This window comes from Bradysia coprophila, unplaced genomic scaffold (genome assembly GCF_014529535.1).
Source record: "Bradysia coprophila strain Holo2 unplaced genomic scaffold, BU_Bcop_v1 contig_561, whole genome shotgun sequence".
NCBI classification, from domain to species: Eukaryota; Metazoa; Arthropoda; class Insecta; order Diptera; family Sciaridae; genus Bradysia; species Bradysia coprophila.
Window position 1 is genome coordinate 1,965,896 of NW_023503807.1, and position 19,276 is coordinate 1,985,171.

Below are 19,276 nucleotides of genomic sequence, written 5' to 3' on the forward strand. Positions count from 1 at the left end.
GGATGGTTAAATGCAAAAAATTAGTAAACTCAGAATCAAAAAACTTTTAAAATTGAGAGTCTAGTATTTGATTAACTTTTCAATGCATACGTCACATTAGCAAATTATAAGGAAAATGGACTTTTTATGATTTAACTACAGTTGAGGTTTTTTGATAGTTAAAAAAAACCAAAACAAAAAAACATCGTAAGCCGAAACGGAGCTAAATGAATGAAAATTCATTTTCCTTCTAATTCACTAATGTGACACAGGACTGTCTGCATTTAACGTTTCACGTAATTAGGGTGTTAAGTTCATCCATATGTCTTTTTACAGAAACATCGTGGAGTCCGTAATCTTGAGTAATTTAATATATTAGTCGGTATATTGTCATTCACAAAAAATGGACTAAAATTATTATGATCCACAATTTTTTAGAACTGATTTGTTGTTTACCTATAGAACATTCAAATATTATTTGCGTTTTAAGTAACTGGCCGCGTTTAATCCGAATACTACATGCGGTTGTATGTGTGTGTGTCTTATGTGTATACTTATTTTATCTTTTGATATTTTGCTACTATAACATTATCCCGGGATGACGCTTGGTTAAATTGTCCGGTCTGGATTTCATTTAGACACCTGCATTAATGCATGTTGTTTGAAATGTTTCCGACTTTGAAAAATGGTCGGTGACACCAGTCAAAATTTAAGCTATCTGTAACGCAAAACAAATCCGGATAACAGCTTTCTTCCGTTCGCTCAAAACAAAGAGTAACGTATCTAAACTGTTACGATTATAGTGTGTACGGTGTCTAAATTAATCCGTTTATACGAAGGGTCATGCCGGTTGGCGAGTATCTGCTACTAGAAAGGTGTTGTACAGTTTTTTGTTTGTTTGCTGTTTCACTTAGTTATAGTAATGTTGGAAATTTCTCCACCCGTGTCCGTTTGAGCTTCAACGCTGCACACTGAATCTTCAGGCGTACGTGACGGTTCGGCCTCAGTCACTTCCACGTCCTGAATGTTATTGCGATGATTTCGGTTTTTTGATGCCTACGGAATTTTGCATTGTTTCAGAAAATTATGGAGTTGTATCCATTTGTAAGCCAAGTGTTTAGCGGATATGACGTAATTTTGAACGGATTCAACAAAATATATAATTTAAGACGATCGCATGTAGTGGGGGTAATCCATTATGGTTCGTTCAAGTCAATTGGTCAAGTCAATTTCGTAAAGTTTTGACATTTCGCTCATACATTAAATGTCAAAAGTTTACGAAATTGACTTGCTTGACTAATTGACTTAGTGAACCATAATGGCTTCTCCCTAGTGACTCCCAAATTTAAATTTATTTAATATTAGATAAATTAAGTGATTTAAAAGCAGAAATTGAAAAAAGGAATTGATCGAACCAAACTGACTTTTAAATGAAAATGTATTAGGAAAATTAGGCAAAAAGTGCTGTAAGTGGAGGAGGTGACAAGCTAATCCGAGACAACCGTAAATAAGTACTTTGCTCAAGTCTCTACATTGTACACATACCTTATCTTTGCTTCCCTTTTTCTGAAAATAGATTAATAAAATTGATTAAAACATTGCATGTCCAAAGTATGTACGTTCGTAACAAGGACGACAAAAATTTATCTGAAATAGGATTCGCAAGTGGCTTATTACAATCCTAGCGATGAAAAGTGAATTGACTTTATCCTCAAAAGTATGCAGAATTCATTACCAGATAGATGCTAATATAACGACTGGGTCGTTTCGACGGATAGAGGAAATATGTCGAATGACAGTTGGGTTTTTGAGAGAGAATTCAATACATTTTCGCTCAACCAATTTTAAAATCATTCGACATATTCCCTCTATCCGTCGAAACGTCCGAGTCGTCAAATTAGTATCTCTCTGTTCATTACATAACTCGGGATGCAAGTGCAAATTCTCGTTATCGCGTGTTTATTGACCTCGGTGTCGCCTCGGATCAACATAATTCACACGAAAACTCTACTTTTCATCTTTTCACCCCTAGTTATTTAAAAGACTATTGTACACCACTTTGCAAAATGTCTGTTGTTGGCAGATGGCAGGTAAGTGCTTCAGGAAGACGTACCTATTTCGGACACGTTATACCCTTTTAATACAGTAAATGAAACAAGCTTGGAATCAGCGATCCCAAATCTATGGATCCTTTTGATTTGATTTATTTAAAGACCAAACTCACAGCTTTTTTACGGCCAACACCAAGTGCAGTCTGGATCACCGGTTTAACGTGACTTCCGAACCACGCGTCGAAGTATGCAAATACTTCCTGAGTAAACTTTTAGTGGTTTAATGAATAGCACGCCTAAATGTAGGCTAGAGACACATGCACAAAATATCTTTATATTTGGGTTACGTCATATGAGTTATTCAGTTTGTGCAAGGTTACAGACATCAAACACACTGCAACTACCCAATTTATGAAGAGTGAATTTGAGTGAACTTTAGGACGTTACTAATGCGATATAATCGCTAGGGAAATTCCATGTGGAATTGTCTGACACAGGAATCGAACTCTGATCATTTACCCTGAAGGTACTCGCACCGCGGGGTTCAGTGGACATTTTGTATATAAAATGATGAGTAAGTATAAGTAAAGGAACCACTAGAAACGTTGGATTTGGAGTTTATAAAGGAATCTAAAATTTCTCTCTCTCTCTCTCTCTCTCTCTCTCTCTCTATCGACTGTCACTGTCCAGTAAGTACATTTAAAAAATAAATCTACAATGCAGATCGGGTATAATACCTGAAGTGAGAATCTGCGATGCGCCGCCTTTCGTCCACCTCGTCGTTTACTTATGTGAGGATTGTCCAATCGCAAGGTTTTATTTTTGAGAATTTCTAGCTGCGTATATAATCTGGGTGAAAAACAAGAGTAACATGACATTAAATCCAGCCTTGGCCACCCAACCCTAAATGGTTTCATACCTTTTAAGTTCAGCTCGAATGTCCTCTGAACTCATGTCGGATATGGTTAATTCACCGATATCCGGATCGCCGAGGCATAAGCCAGCATAGCCGCCCATCTGATGTGATGTCTCGTGCATACCCTTGAAAGCATCCACAGGTAAACGGCAAGAAAGATCATGTGCAAGAGAACGTACCTGTAAGCTATTTTGATGCAACACCCAAACAACATCGATATTTACACAAAAGAAATTGTTTTAGGTGAAGAAAGATCAAAAACATAAGAAAATGAAACAATAAAACTAAAAATAGTTTTTCAACCTAAAAAACAGAAGGTAAACAGAAGGCGATTGTGAAGTGTTTTCGGTTGGCGTTCCCTCAACATAATCATATTTAATCATCGATAATGATTAGAAACAAAGTGTTTTATACGGAACATAAAATGAAATTTCGATCAAATGACAGAGCATACGCTTAGATAAGATAAGTACAAATTCATAGGAAAATGTGGAAAAATTCAAATATATTTCGGGCACTTCAGTGGGAACAAATTTGTTAAACAAACGTCTCGTGCAGCGATAAAATTTTCATGACCGAAGTAGAACACTGGTAGAGCACAAACACATTTAAATGAGAGACTAAATTATATTCTCGTATTCTAATCTAACCATCTCCAAAAAGGAATCTTACGTACTATACGTCAGATTTAACGTTGATTAAAACAACATGCAACAGTGTAACATGCGGCGAAAACTGAGTTAACAAGTTAATTAAACAGACTTAGGGAAATACATTTTAAGTGATCATACTATAAAGTACTGTATATTCTAGCCATTTACATGTGTCAAATGTTGTTTACGTAAATTTTTATGTTAAGAGCAATTGACCATTTGCAAATTGGTAGCCTACATTTAGGATGAACAATATTCGTTTTTTGATGATTTCTCTGAATCAAAATATTTTTTTGAAAAAGAAAAACCATTAAAGCGCGCAGAAATGTGTTACTTTTAAAGGAAAAAATGGAGAAACCTGTGCAGATTACAAAAATTTACACAATCTGCAAAGGTTTCTCTGAGTTAGCTAAGTTAACACCCACAAACCAATTTTTCCTTTCAAAGTAACACATTTTTGCGTGCTTTAACGGTTTTACTTTTTCGAAAGAAGATTTTGATTCAGAGAAATTATCAAAAAAAGAATATTTTTCTTTACTGAATGTAGGCTAAAATTTTGGAAATGGTCCATTGCTCTTAAGAGACATCGATGCTTTGCTGTAAAGCATACATTTGGGCGTTTACAAATACTGTATTTTAGTTTACTTTTGATGATATCTGCCACCTCTTGGGCGAATTCGTTTTGTAAAATTTTCTTTCACAAATTTTTTGGTTCAAATTTTTGTTTATAAAACTTTTGCGTACGTGTTTTGTAAATAAGACGAAGGACTTGCGTCACATTTACCCTTTAAGGGTTATTTGACTGAAATCTCTCCAGCAGAATAATTTTTCAAATATAGGACCGCAGTAAGGACCACGATTGTGTTAGTTTTCAACAGAAAATAGATTCGGTTGGACCAGTTTGACCAATTGGACCAGTTTGACCAATTGGACCAGTTTGACCAATTGGACCAGTTTGACCAATTGGACCAGTTTGACCAATTGGACCAGTTTGACCAATTGGACCAGTTTGACCAATTGGACCAGTTTGACCAATTGGACCAGTTTGACCAATTGGACCAGTTTGACCAATTGGACCAGTTTGACCAATTGGACCAGTTTGACCAATTGGACCAGTTTGACCAATTGGACCAGTTTGACCAATTGGACCAGTTTGACCAATTGGACCAGTTTGACCAATTGGACCAGTTTGACCAATTGGACCAGTTTGACCAATTGGAACAGTTTGACCAATTGGACCAGTTTGACCAATTGGACCAGTTTGCTGCTGACTTTCCCTCATTTTGTGGGTGTTGTTTGCAGCAGATACGTTTATTTAGTAAAAAATGAATCTCGATTTCTTAATTTGAAAACAGGAGCGAACTGTGTGTGCGAGTTTTGGAAATGGGGTCCGAACTCGATGTAGAGTGTTTTCTGGAAAACTAAAAATGTGAAATAGGAGTGAGAAACAAACGCTTAGTGTGACGTCAGGAAAATTGTCTATTTTTGTTCGAGTGCGTTCTCAGTTCTCATTACAAATTTTCACTCCTCCGGAAAACACTCTGCATCGAGTTCGAACCCACATCCATAAGAAATCCTTGGGACTTTAAAAAAAAAATCTTTCAGAGACGATGGAAATCTAGCAGAAACATTACAGAAAATCCTCAGAAGATTTTCTTTTTCAAAATCCTTTGTCCGCCCATCAAAAATTCCTACAAAAAAAAATCCGAATAACAATCCCTGCCTTGCTACTTGTGTCTAAAACGAACGTGAAAAAAAAAAGAATTTTACTAAACCAAAAGAGTCAGAATAACAAAATCCGATCCACACCCCAGAAAGAGTGTACACAAAATACGAGTCATCAAATTTCGAATTTCGAATTGCTAAGTGTTAATGGATTCATGCGTATCGCTTACTGTCACATTGTTTTAACATAAAATTTGATCTCACCTGTTTATGTTGATACCACAATTTGGGCAGAAATATCAGAGCAACGGTTACGGTGTTCGTAAGTTGTGACCGCAAGAACAGTGCCAAGAATATTTCGCCAGGACTCAGTTCGGCCATGTATACTATTCGTAAAATATAAAAACTTGTTGACACCAAGAGCTCGATCAGCAAAGAAGCGACAAGGAATTGTCTTTCCTGGAACAGAAGTGGTTTTGTAAGCAGACAGTAAGATCACGGGCAAACAAACTGAAAGAGATCAATACCCTGAACTGTGTGTTCGCATTTCGGCTGGCAATGCCCAAATGCAATCCAAAAACCAAAATTAAAATTTCGCTGGCCTGTGTCACATATTCCCAGGTGAACGGATGACAAGTATTCGTATTCGTTTCCTGCAAACCGTCCAGGTCAGCGCTTATCATTAAATCAAACGAAGAAGCCGTGAACGCCGACATATAGCAAACGACTGCGAATATCATTGTTCCCAGATATTTCAGCAGATCCACATCTCTCAACACCCAGCGGTGAGCTTTTCTCGTCCGGAAGTCGACCAAATGTCGATACAATTTCAGAATGATGGCTCCGTAGCATATTATAAAGCCAACCTCACGGAACCACGGCTCCAGCAAACAGCGAATGGTTGACGCCGGAAAGAAATGGAGTACCACCTGTTAGAGGCAAAGTGCACGATCAGTTCTCGGCGCGAATCGAAAATGATTTCAGTTTAATATTTACGGCTCCATAGGACAGTATAACACCCAGCAAGATGATTTCCAGTACTGTCCACATTCCGCTGGCAATCGTTTTGCACTTCCGTTGCCTGAACACAATGACGGCTAAAACCATACAACACAGAATGCATGCACCCAAAACCGCTCCTATAGACGCTTTCAGCAGCAGCTCCATCGTCCCAGTCTCATATGTCTCTTCTGTATTACAAACACCATTCTTATCACAGCTCGGACAGCCACCAGGGCAACGAAGACACGAAAAATTTCCGTTTCCCGCTTCAATCGCATGACCTTCAAAACCTTGAAGTGTTTGATTCGGAACGTAATAGCCAAAGTTACAGATGCATGTGTAGGCTCCGCGTGTGTTGGCTGAACCATTCGATATCGATTGAAAGCAAAATGTTGTTACCAGATCGCAGCTGTGTCTCTTTCCGAATATCGGCTCCAGGAAATCGTTACACTGATCTTCATCCGCTGCAATGAAGGAAGACGCCACCGTCCTGGTTTTTGAGTAAAGAGATGGGAAGAAATGGTAAAATGCCGACTGAAGCAAATAAAATTCATTTTTTACTTATATCCGGATGATTGGACCGTAGCACTGAATGGCCACAACCATCTGCCTTGTAATGCACCACAATCACGAAATGGCGCGTTCCAAAACTGTGATCCGTCCGTGTGATTCCAGGCTTCGCCTGTAAAGATCACCTACTTGAGAAATTGAATTCAAATAATTTGCGGTCAAAAATGACTTGCCTAATTCACGCCAATAAGTGCTCAAGTAGCTGTGATTCGTAGCATTTTCAACGTGATCCCGAAATTGGACAACCGCCAATTTAATCGCGGGAGCAGCTAAAACAATCAGTTGTCATTATGCGGATGATATAGCAGAACAATTAAGTAAAATTACCGATGGCAACCGCCAGTAGCCCTCCATCTTGATTCAGGGCGTTCACAGCAATTTCATTTGCTTTTTGTCGAATTTCTGCGGTCAGAGTGTCAGATGACTTCTTCCCTAGGTAGTCCGCAAGTTCTTTGGCAGAACTAACTGTTATTTCTGAGGCATCGTAATACTGCAATTATAGCGATTTCGGCGAGTGTTATTCGCGACTGAGTTGCAAGGTGTCCAATTCACAAAAAGGTTGAAAACTGTTACTTGAGTGTCTACGTGCCCGATCGACTCACTCAAAAAGTAACATTTCCATGTTTTGCACTGTCCACCCACATAAGGAGTCATCCATCCATCTACACGATTATCGGCATTCTTGTCGTCCTTCGGTCACACACAGAAAAATATGTTTAGAGTGGTAAGGTAGTTTCACATGCTTCTGCACCGAAAACCGTTCACTTCATCAATTAGGCATTTTTTCGGCAGCCTCAACATGTAAAATATTGTGCGTAACTCGGTCAAAAAATTGAAAGTCGGCTTCGTCTCGGAACAACAAACTTCACACGAAAACGAGACCTTTCAACTTTTCCGTCCTTGTGACGTAGGTATCTAATACTTGTGGCACGCACATACTAATACGTTGTGTATGCATATCACAGACGTTAAGCATAATCTGTCACAAATGACTCACAATGTATTATGCTTAACTCGTGTGACATGCGTATCCATCGCACCGCACTCAACATATTTTTCTCTGTGTACAACATACCGTGCCTTTCGTGTAGACGTGAATTAAGGATGTCCCCTATAATGTAGTAAAATTGCCGGATACCCGGCTCAAAATAGCCGTATTTTTTACGAGAAACTCGTTAAAATTGGACAGCGACGATGAAGGTATATCAATAAAACTACTGCTTACCGGATCCGGTGGAACCTCCTCCAAAATCCGCGGTTCACATGGTTCCGATGAACATTGAGCAACGCAACACAAAACAGCACTAACTATCAAGAATCGTCGTCGGTGAACGATTGTGGATGCAAGGCGGCCCATTACCTTACTAAGTGTGGGTGCATTTCTGAAATTAGCTCATCGGTTTGTTTAATAAATCGTCGAAAGAGAGTTTATTACGTTCCGATTTACCCATGAATCAATGGTACATTGACCATTTTGCACAATATTCCATCGTTGAAATGTACACCAAATCCATAAAAATATGAAACACGATTTTATGTCACAATTAACGATCATGCAAAAAAAAAACGTTTTCGCTCATAAAATGTTCCTAGTTGAATTACAACATGTTTTTCGGATTAATAAATGAACGTTTTCGTAAAGCTTATGGTTGATAAAATCGAAACGAATTAAATATATTTTTCAATTGATAGCAGCCATTCGGGACATTATTGTAGCCGGAGCAATGTTAATTTACAGTAATACGATATTTATGAAGCACCAAGCACCACCCTTTTCATAAACTGAAAACATCTCCGTTCGCAAAATCAATAAAGATTCATTTTTACGGAAGAATTTCAACACCAATTCACTTGATAATTCCAATCGGAACGGCTCAGATCGATAATCATCAAATTAAAATTATCTTTCATCACATTATGAGCGATCCATCCATTCAGTTTTCATTAAAAGAAAATTGTGTAAAATTTGGATGGTGTTTAATTAAAAGTTAAATTTTGTTTAGCAATCAATAAATTGGCAATGTCGAGTTTACCAATGACTAAAACATTTCCACCGAAAGTTCACTCAGATTGTGATAACTGACTGGAAATCAGAATAAAAACGCACGATAATTAAAACGATTTTCCTTCGGAAAATTCACAAACTTTGTCATCCAATATTTGCACGATTCGCACTTGAGAAAATGGCGATTTGTAGACGTCTTAAACGATTTTCTCCTAAACGCTAATAACCGTCGCGTGAGAAAACATAATATTCCCCATTCTACACATTTTCTGGTGTTTTGTCAGCGAGTCATCATTTTGGAAATGCCGAACGTTGTTGAAATTGGTTTTTAAACAAGTCGATAAAGTGAAAACATTTTTTTGTGTGGATTGAACAAGGGTTTTTTGTTAGTATAATGTGATTGTTCAACTAAAATACCGTATCCACTAACTGTATGAAATAAGTGGACCGTTAGTGTCCGAAATATTTACGGATCTCAGAGTTTTCATCTGAATACTATTCTCTTTTTCCCCTTACAATCTGATATCTCGATGGAAATTATTCCAATAAGAAAGTGGAAATCAACCACAGTCGGACTAAATACACACAGGAGTCACCAGTTTTTCTAAATCGTATCCGTACAGTTTTACCTACATAATATTTCCCGGTAAACAAACGTTCATGAAGGAAGGGGAACATAATATCTCTCGATATTCGTAAAAAGAGCGAACTCTCATTTTCATCTCGGCATTCATTTTTCACCAACTTTATATCTCCTTTCAAAATTCCCCTATTTTTCAGCATGTAAAACTATTGTAATAGCAGCATATGGGCAATCAATGTTAGTTATAAATCTTTATAAATAGAATGTGAGATGATTAGTGTGTGGTAGATGGTAGATTTTTCTTTATTGAAAGCTGCACCCTTCATAATTGGTTCGATAATCGGTTCTGAATAGAAATTTATATTTAGCATATAAAGACCCATCAACGCGAACTGATGTACACGCCGAACTAAATATTTTCATATCAATCTATTCTATTGGTCGATGAGGCGACATAACTACACGGTCAATATCGTCAGGAACGATATTATCGTTTTTTAGACGATAGTATCGTTTTTTAGACGATAGTATCGTTTTTTAGACGATAGTATCGTCCAAAAAAACGATAATATCGTTCCTGACGATATTGACGGTGTGAAAATGTCCCGCCACCCCATTGGTCACTATCTGTATTTTTCCAAACAGATTTGCGTTTCGGCATTAATATTTTCCGTTTGGTGTCCTTGTTAACTAACAAAAACTCCAAAATTCTAAAGAAAAACAATTTCCAATGGAAATAACAAAAGATAACAAAAATTTATTTTGAAGCGTTCAGAACGTTGTAAGAACAATGCACAATAAAGTGTAGAAAGTAGAACCCGGTAATGCCAAAGAACTTTCTCTGAAACATTTTCTATTTGCTCAAAAACGATCAACGTTGGCGAGTAAAAGCATTCCGGCAACGAATGTACTTACCATTCTTAGGGCTGTAGAAGAGTTATCACAACTTTAGAAAGTAGTAGAAGACACGTAACGAGCTTAGTGCGACATGTGAGGAACACAATCGTAAGAATTCTCTTCATTGAATTGAAAAATGTATTGTCCATAAACTCGTCAATTTAAGAAATTTACTCAGCCCAACTCTCGAATCAAAGCTTTTATTACTCAAGACAACTCTTTTTTACTGACCCAGTAAGTTAGTTTAAGAATTGTTTGATTTGAAGGGTCAATGTGCAGTCATAATTTTCAAAAAGGAAGGTGATGTTTGATGATTCAAAAGAGTGTTTTGTTCTCGAAAACTGAACATTAGGATTTCATTGTTAGATGTGTGTTCAATTTCTCGGAGGATTTACCGATCCAAAAAGTTCTCTACTTCGAATGTTTACGTCTTCCAGAGAATCGTCCACTCACACTTCCTTACCTTCACACGAACCCAAAAATCCCACGACAATTGCACCTTAGTCGAATCAGTGTGTTGTGTTTCGTAATGAAACTTTCGTTGAAACGTTCTCCACGCCCAAAATAAGTGTTACGTAAATGCATGAATCGCCACGAGTGATCAATCGGTGATAAACATCCTTCCACAAATCATATTCGAGGCTTAGCTTATTGCTGAAATTCAACAATTTTGACCTAAACCCAAAATCTCGATTCAAATGTCTGAATTTTCCCACGAATTTTCTTACATTTTCCTGAACAATTTCGAGACTGGGAATTTTTTCGCACACCATTCTGTTGGTATTAGTACCGACACATAATCCGCTGGTATTAAATGCGCTACAACCAGATACGAAAGCCGAAAAAAGAATCGACGGCGGCGACTAGCCGATGTAAAATACTCGGTGAAGCCAATAAAAAACCTCTTTTGAGCATTATAAACCTGAACTCACGATTGAATTTCCATTAAAAATTTTAATTTTTGATTCAACTCGTTTTGAGGGATTCTTTTGAATTTCGACTGACCGAAATCGGCGCTATTTTTTCCGGGACTTTTTTATATATGCCTAGTTAGGCCTTGGTGCCTAGGCCCCAAAACCAGTCTCAGATATTTTTGATCTTCCATACCTGGCTGGTTGTAAGTGGCCAAAAGTCGAAAAATGAGGTTTCGTAGTTCGGATTTCATTTCCGTAAGGTGGCGAGGACACAGGCGTGTATGGGTTCGTTGGAAAGCTGAGGTCAAGTATTCCTGGGGCAAATATTAACTTCATAAAATTTGCTGATAATCGGCCGAAAATATGACTTCTGGAAAATTTCTCAGAATCGATGTAACCTCGGTGAACTTTGATGAGAGCTGTGACCTCACTAATGCAATTATTTGATTAAATTATTACTTATTATGAATGTGGAGGACCTCTATCGCTGATAGAAATTAAGCATGACAGCCACCGCTTTTGCGATGCTAAAAAAATGGTCGGCTCTCCTGTCTGGCTACAACAACACTTTTGGTAACCAGAGAGATAGTGTGTATATATAACGAAAAGCCAACTTGACAATTCTGTCAGAGAGCAAGAGATAACATATTTTTTCCATCACAGTATCAACACCAGTTTGCATTCATTCTGAATAATAGGTTTTTTGTGTTGTTTTTAATTGCGTGTACGGTGAAAACGGCTAACTCATCAAAAAGGAAACAATGGCAACGCATCAAAAAATGGTTTTGTTTTCCAATCAATTGCTGTCAGCTTCAAATATGAACATACTGAGATCGGCGTAAGAATTTTTCGCTTTTTTCAAATTCATAATTTTCACAGATTATTGTTCGGCATGTTATTTTGACCTTCTGGAAGGTGAATCGAGATAAAGAAATTGCAGAAAAAAAAATCAATATTTTGATGATTGGGTTCTTTCTCCAAAATGATTTCGTTGTGTCTTTCGTTCGGTTTATTTTTAGTTAAAATAAAAAATTCTTCTCAAACTAAGATTCATTATAACATGCGTAAGCGATGTTCATATGTATATGCTAGTAGTTTTCTCATTCATGATTGTTTTGAATGCTGTGTTCATTTACGTCATTAATTTCCGCTTTTCACAAACAACATTCAATTAAATTCAAATTCACAATAATATCAACAGATAAATGAGAAAAATACTTGATAACTGAAAGGCAGAAACTAGTTTTCTAGCTGGCACAATATGTTACTAATTCGTACCGGCTTTTGCTTTATATAGAACCTCTCTGTTATGCCTTTTGGGTAACGTGCTTCAATAATGATTTGTCTTTCGACGCTAATCCAAAAATAAAATCCAGAATAATTAGAGACATCTGAGGTATATTCTTTGTCCCAATATCGTTGTACGTTGTTGTTTGTTTTGCATGTGTTTCAGTTATTAATTAGGGTGGGTCGAATTTTCCATTTTATTTTAAAACGCCTGGGTCTCGATTCTCGTGAATTCGTAACTTAACCTTAATAGTTACGAATCGTATGGACTACTCTTAGCATTAAGGTGACAGCTGTCAAGCTACGAATTCTTAAATTCCGGACAATCGACACCCTGAGCCTTAATTCTCATACGTTCGTAACTTTAACAGAGATATAGATGCTAGATGAGGCGACATAACTACACGGTCAATATCGTCAGGAACGATATTATCGTTTTTTAGACGATAGTATCGTTTTTTTGATGATACTATCGTCTAAAAAACGATATTATCGTTCAGAAGACGATAATATCGTTTTTTTTACGATAATATCGTCCTGGATGAAAATATCCGCTGGACGATATTATCGTTATTTTCTTTTTCTGAACAAATTTATCGTTATTTTGGACGATATTATCGTCCAGAACGATAATATCGTTTTTAATTATTAATTTTTTTAAATTTGAGACGATAATATCGTTTTTAATTTATTTAAAATAAAAATTCTAGACGATAGTAATATCGTCCTGGGCGATATTATCGTTCTGGATGGTTGTTGAAGACGAAACACAAAATCTTGTAGATAAACACCTTTTTATAGACGGCAAATATATATTAAAAATTGGTTCATTTGGTTCCGTAAATTTAAATTTTATATAGAAAAATTACACAGACTAATTATGAGACGACGCGAGAAAAAAAATTAATTCCTAAGTTCCGACACCGTTCCGGCGCCCGCTCGCATTGCGGCCCTCCGCTTCGCTCCGGGGCAATGGGCCGGATCGCTCGGCGTGTTAAAACGCTTTTTATGTACAATCAAAGTTGGTATTCATTTCGTAAAAAGATGAATTATTTAGGGACGAACTAAACGCCTTTTTTAAACACTGATGTGTAGGTGATTTCCTCTGACAATTGTTTTTCGATATTTTGGAAGAGAATTCGGTTCTTGCTGCACCTCTGAGGAAAATTGAGTCCTGGACAATATTACCACCCAAAACTAAACGATAATATCGTCCTGGGCGATATTATCGTTTTTTTAAACGATAGTATCGTCCTGCACGATATTATCGTTTAACAAAACGATAATATCGCCCAGGACGATATTATCGTTTTGGACGATTTTATCCATTAGATTTTTTAGAACGGTAATATCGTCCAGAAAACGATAATATCGTTTTTTGAACGATAATATCGACAAGAAAACGATACTATCGTCCAGACAATATTTTAGAATTTTTCAATTTAGACGATATTATCGTCCTGGATGAAACTTTTTTGGGCGAAAATATCGTTTTTTTGGACGATAGTATCGTCCAAAAAAAACGATAATATCGTTCCTGACGATATTGACGGTGTGGAAATGTCCCGCCACCTAGATGCTAATATGACAACTGGGTCGTATCGACGGATAGAGGGAATATGTGGGAATATGTCGAATGATTTTGAAATTGGTTGAGCGAAAATGTATTGCATTCTCTCTCAAAAACCCAACTGTCATTCGACATATTCCCTCTATCCGTCGAAACGACCCAGTCGTCATATTAGCAACTCTCTGAACTTTAAGAATTCGCAACTTGGGATTTAAAACACACAACTGTCAAGTTACGAATGTTTGAAGTTACGAAAATACGAGAATGGTCGCCCTTGGCCCCGTTTTTCATGAGTTGGTAGCTCTAAATATTCGTAGCTCGATAGTTGCGTGTATAGAAACCCAAAAGAACTGCCAAGCTACGAATTCTTAAAGTTACCCCAACCATGACTGCTCGTCAAAGACCATGGACCTTGAAAGAAGCAATCACCCGAGCGTTTTAAAAAACTTACCTGACCTCGATTTTCTATTAGCTTACCACGACACACACCTTACATGTCATGATTTGTCGATTTTATCTGTAAGAAAAATCGAAATCTTTTGACTAAAAGTCGGAAAAACTGACTGACTTACATTATTCAGCTGTAGAGTGTCAAAGAGAATGTCAAAAAGAGTGTGCCCCCATCCAATGAAAGTCTAGAACAGGTATGGTCGATCGGGTAATTCGTCTTAAACGCACTCACATTTTATGTCAAAATAATATGAAAATGAGTGCGTTTAAGTACGAAAATCAAATTTTTATGTCCTCCGGGCGGACAATAGACCATACCTGTTTTACACTTTCATTGCCCCCATCGAACTCAGTTAAATTAACACTTTTCGGAGAAACCATTCAGCGATATATGCAGCCTCACTCTACGAGACCGAAAATGAAAATCGCTTTAGCAGGCATGGGGAAAACATATTTTGTAATAAAAAGTTTCTTTCATCCTGAATGCAACCAGGGGTCAGACGTTTTAGAATAAAATGGAAAATTCGAGCCACCCTAGCTACACTTTAAGATAATCGATATATCACGCTAACTAGGTGTTGGTCTCTTACATAATTGCGATTTAATTAAATTTGCGTAAATGTATGCTATACACACCGTTCTGTGTTCATGGAATGTTTGGTAGATGTTGATGGTATTACATAACAGCGATAGAGGTGGTCAGTTAAATACCTTCGATGTTTGTTATCACAATGCGTCGGTTCAAATTCTTTCCAATCAAAAATTTTTGAATTTGTTTGCGTAGATCATGGTTCACTGGCGTCAAAATGGGACCACCGGATGCGATCTTAGGCATCACCGAGGCATACAAACGTGATTCCAATCCGCAAAAGGTCAACCTTGGAGTGGGTGCTTATCGTGACGATGCCGGCAAGCCATTCATTTTGAGTACGGTGTTGAAAGCTGAGCAAAAGATTTTGGACAAGAAATTGGATAAGGAATATTCGGCAATCGGGGGCAATGCTGATTTCTGTAAACTCTCTTACGAATTGGCAATGGGTGATGGAACGTACGGCGACAATGTCTTTACTGTTCAGGTAGATTTTGGGGGAAATGTTTCGGTCTGAAATCAGTTAACCGACGTTCGATCGTATTTGCAGAGCATTAGCGGTACTGGAGCGTTGAGACTGGGAGGGGCATTCTTGAACGGATTCTGGGAGGGAAATAGAGAAGTTTATTTGCCATCGCCAACATGGGCCAATCACATACCAATCTTTCAACATTCCGGTTTGAAGGTTCGTTGCCTCACACTGAGAAACGTGATGTTGCAATAGAGTTGAACGATATACTCCATTCCAGGTCAATACGTATAAGTACTACCACCCCGAAACGTGTGGTCTCGATTTCAAAGGAGCCATTGAAGATATTAACGTAAGTCGATTCAAACCGTTCAAACAAATCGTGCCTTACCAACCTCTTACTAACATTTTTTACGCCACAAAATCAATCCAGAAAATTCCCCCGAAGTCAATCATTCTACTTCATGCATGCGCTCATAATCCGACCGGTGTCGATCCGAAGCCAGAGCAATGGGCCGAGCTATCCGAACTAGTTAAAAAGCGTAATCTTTTCCCATTTTTCGACATGGCGTATCAAGGATTTGCCAGTGGTGACTGTGTCAAAGATGCATTTGCTGTACGTCTGTTTGCGAAAGAGGGACACCATTTGGCGTTGTGTCAGAGCTATGCCAAAAATATGGGTAAGTTACTAGTACTGGCCATTGTGTTTGCCAGTGCCGGACTGGCCCTATGGGCGTTCGGGCGATTCCCGAAGGGCCTTTTGATTTTTGTATGGATAAAGAGCAACGAAGGGCCTTTTAAAACATTTCTTCATACAACGCCCGAAGGGCTTTTTCGAGCCAGTCCGGCACTGGTGTTTGCGTGGGTGAAGAAGACTCCACGACGTTACAACCTAGCGTGTGACGACGCCGATTTTCAATTGAATTTTGAAGTATTTTCAATGGAATCTGTTTAGGTCTTTACGGTGAACGATCTGGCGCATTTTCACTGTTGCTTGGCGACAAAGACGAAGCCGACCGTTGCCTATCGCAAATGAAAATTCTCATTCGACCGATGTATTCCAATCCACCGATTCATGTAAGCTCTCTCAGCCACAACAGTTCATAGAAAAAGGTTTGCTGTTCCATTGAACTGGCAGACATCGTTTACGAACAGCCCGTAGTGGATTTAGTCCAAGCGAACCGAGTTCTAATTCTCATTTCCATGAAACAGGGCGCCCATATCGTTCGAGAAATTCTTAGCGACAAGAGTCTCCGGTCCGAGTGGTTGGTAGAGGTCAAAGGCATGGCCGATCGAATCATTTCGATGCGTACAGCCCTCAAAAACAATCTCGTCAAATTGGGATCGACTCGATCATGGGAACACATTACCGATCAAATTGGAATGTTCTGCTACACTGGCTTGAAGCCCAATCAGGTTAGTGTTCTTCAATGTTTGCAATAGAAAATTGCAAAAATCGATTAACATGGTCGTCGAACTGCTCTAGGTGGAGAGAATTACCAAAGAGTTTAGCATCTACTTAACGAAAGATGGACGGATTTCGATGGCTGGCATGACATCGAAGAATGTGGAATATGTAGCTAAGGCTATGCACGCAGTTACTGCTTAAACATACGCAATGGGAAAAACTGAAACATATCTTAACGCAGCGGAATTTGTAAAACAAAAATGTTAATTTTGATATGGTTACTCTTATGATTAAATCAACGCAAAAAACGAACTTTACCCCGTGCTTTGTTTGATTGAAAGATCTCTAATTCCTTATCGCACTTGCTGGCAGTGTTTGTAGGATCGACCTTACACAATGGAGGACGCCAGCTTTTTTGGCCAATAACGATCATTTCAAATACTACAAAGCTACGACTATGAATTGGTGCCATTTTACACCGTTTCCGAAAGCTTCACTAAAATTCTCTTTTTTTTATGACCTAAACCCTAAACCTAAAGCCTAAAGCTTAATAATAACACTTTACTCACCGCTTACGCTGCAACAATGGAAAGATAAGTCAGTGGTTGAACATATGATTTCAACGGACAACGCAGCATGTTTGTCGACCCCATCAACGAAAAATAGTTCGTGTGTTTTCGGTCTAAACGAAGTGAAGTGCAGCTCGTGCTTAAACCAAGACACAGAAAAATTGGTGTCACCTCCTTCGTGATCAACTCAGACCGTGTAGTTATGTCGCCTCATCGTCATTGACGTAGACATAGAGAAATATTGACGAAAACAATGACACTACGGGCCACATGTTTACTGTCAAAACCTGAAAGAGCAGGTTAAGACACCTCTGAGTTGATCACGAAGGAGGTGACACCAATTTTTCTGTGTCTTGGTTTAAGCACGAGCTGCACTTCACTTCGTTTAGACCGAAAACACACGAACTATTTTTCGTTGATGGGGTCGACAAACATGCTGCGTTGTCCGTTGAAATCATATGTTCAACCACTGACTTATCTTTCCATTGTTGCAGCGTAAGCGGTGAGTAAAGTGTGATGAGGCGACATAACTACACGGTCAATATCGTCAGGAACGATATTATCGTTTTTTAGACGATAGTATCCTCTAAAAAACGATATTATCGTCCAAAAAAATTTCATCCAGGACGATAATATCGTCTAAAATTATAAATTTTAAAATATTTTCAGGACGATATTATCGTTTTCTTGACGATATTATCGTTTAAAAAAACGATAATATCGTTTTCTTGGACGATACTATCGTTTTTTTGATGATACTATCGTCATGGATGAAAATATCCGCTGGACGATATTATCGACATTTTCTTTTTCTGGACAAATTTATCGTTATCTTGGTCGATAATTTTTGGGACGATAATATCGTTTTTAATTTATTTGAAATAAAAATTCTAGACGATAATATCGTCCTGGGCGATATTATCGTTCTGGATGGTTGTTGAAGACGAAACACAAAATCTTGTAGATAAACACCTTTTTATAGACGGCAAATATATATTAAAAATTGGTTCATTTGGTTCCGTAAATTTAAATTTTATATAGAAAAATTACACAGACTAATTATGAGACGATGCGAGAAAAAAAAATTAACTCCTAAGTTCCGACACCGTTCCGGCGCCCGGCTCGCATTGCGGCCCTCCGCTTCGCTCCGGGGCAATGGGCCGGATCGCTCGGCGTGTTAAAACGCTTTTTATGTACAATCAAAGTTGGTATTCATTTCGTAAAAAGATGAATTATTTAGGGACGAACTAAACGCCTTTTTTTAACACTGATGTGTAGGTGATTTCCTCTGACAATTGTTTTTCGATATTTTGGAAGAGAATTCGGTTCTTGCTGCACCTCTGAGTAAAATTGAGTCCTGGACAATATTACCACCCAAAACTAAACGATAATATCGTCCTGGGCGATATTATCGTTTAAGAAAACGATAATATCGCCCATGACGATATTATCGTTTTGGACGATGTTATCGTACAGAAAACGAAAATATCCATTAGATTTTCTAGAACGGTAATATCGTCCAGAAAACGATAATATTGTTCCTGACGATATTGACGGTGTGGAAATGTCCCACCACCGTCAATGACATAATAGTCATTGGTCTACGTTTAAGAAAATTTAAATGACGATTTCAACTTAAGAGACACCGATACTTCGTTAAAATTGTAGCCTACATTTGTGTGCCTCGTATTTAACTTTT

The 19,276-nt window shown here is 38.0% G+C and overlaps 3 protein-coding genes across 5 annotated transcripts; 1 reads left to right on the forward strand and 2 right to left on the reverse strand.

Moving 5' to 3' along the window:
- Nucleotides 1–790: 790 nt before the first annotated feature.
- On the reverse strand, nucleotides 791–9,260 carry LOC119083211 (probable G-protein coupled receptor 158). 3 transcript variants are annotated; one of them, XM_037192879.1, is made up of 12 exons: nucleotides 8,284–9,258; nucleotides 8,062–8,218; nucleotides 7,164–7,326; nucleotides 7,010–7,105; nucleotides 6,828–6,948; nucleotides 6,261–6,756; nucleotides 5,792–6,193; nucleotides 5,529–5,723; nucleotides 2,950–3,071; nucleotides 2,768–2,879; nucleotides 1,525–1,545; nucleotides 791–1,035 (listed from the first exon to the last, which is right to left on the reverse strand). In XM_037192879.1, exons 1-12 carry the CDS (start codon nucleotides 8,307–8,309, stop codon nucleotides 886–888), a joined length of 2,061 nt encoding a protein of 686 aa, XP_037048774.1. In that variant the 5' UTR covers nucleotides 8,310–9,258; the 3' UTR covers nucleotides 791–885. The 3 variants fall into 3 exon arrangements, with proteins under 3 accessions (XP_037048774.1, XP_037048773.1, XP_037048775.1); XM_037192878.1 differs by having other exon boundaries at nucleotides 2,950–3,125; XM_037192880.1 differs by lacking the exons at nucleotides 791–1,035; nucleotides 1,525–1,545; nucleotides 2,768–2,879 and having other exon boundaries at nucleotides 2,964–3,132; nucleotides 8,284–9,260.
- On the reverse strand, nucleotides 4,193–5,519 carry LOC119083212 (complement C1q and tumor necrosis factor-related protein 9-like). Its single transcript, XM_037192882.1, has one exon. The coding sequence runs from the start codon at nucleotides 4,879–4,881 to the stop codon at nucleotides 4,471–4,473; it is 411 nt and encodes a 136-aa protein (XP_037048777.1). The 5' UTR covers nucleotides 4,882–5,519; the 3' UTR covers nucleotides 4,193–4,470.
- Nucleotides 9,261–11,812: 2,552 nt separating the features above from the next.
- LOC119083201 (aspartate aminotransferase, mitochondrial) lies at nucleotides 11,813–17,320 on the forward strand. Its single transcript, XM_037192862.1, has 8 exons — nucleotides 11,813–12,073; nucleotides 15,327–15,618; nucleotides 15,682–15,816; nucleotides 15,881–15,952; nucleotides 16,034–16,280; nucleotides 16,556–16,677; nucleotides 16,813–17,016; nucleotides 17,087–17,320. Exons 1-8 carry the CDS (start codon nucleotides 11,997–11,999, stop codon nucleotides 17,207–17,209), a joined length of 1,272 nt encoding a protein of 423 aa, XP_037048757.1. The 5' UTR covers nucleotides 11,813–11,996; the 3' UTR covers nucleotides 17,210–17,320.
- Nucleotides 17,321–19,276: the final 1,956 nt, after the last annotated feature.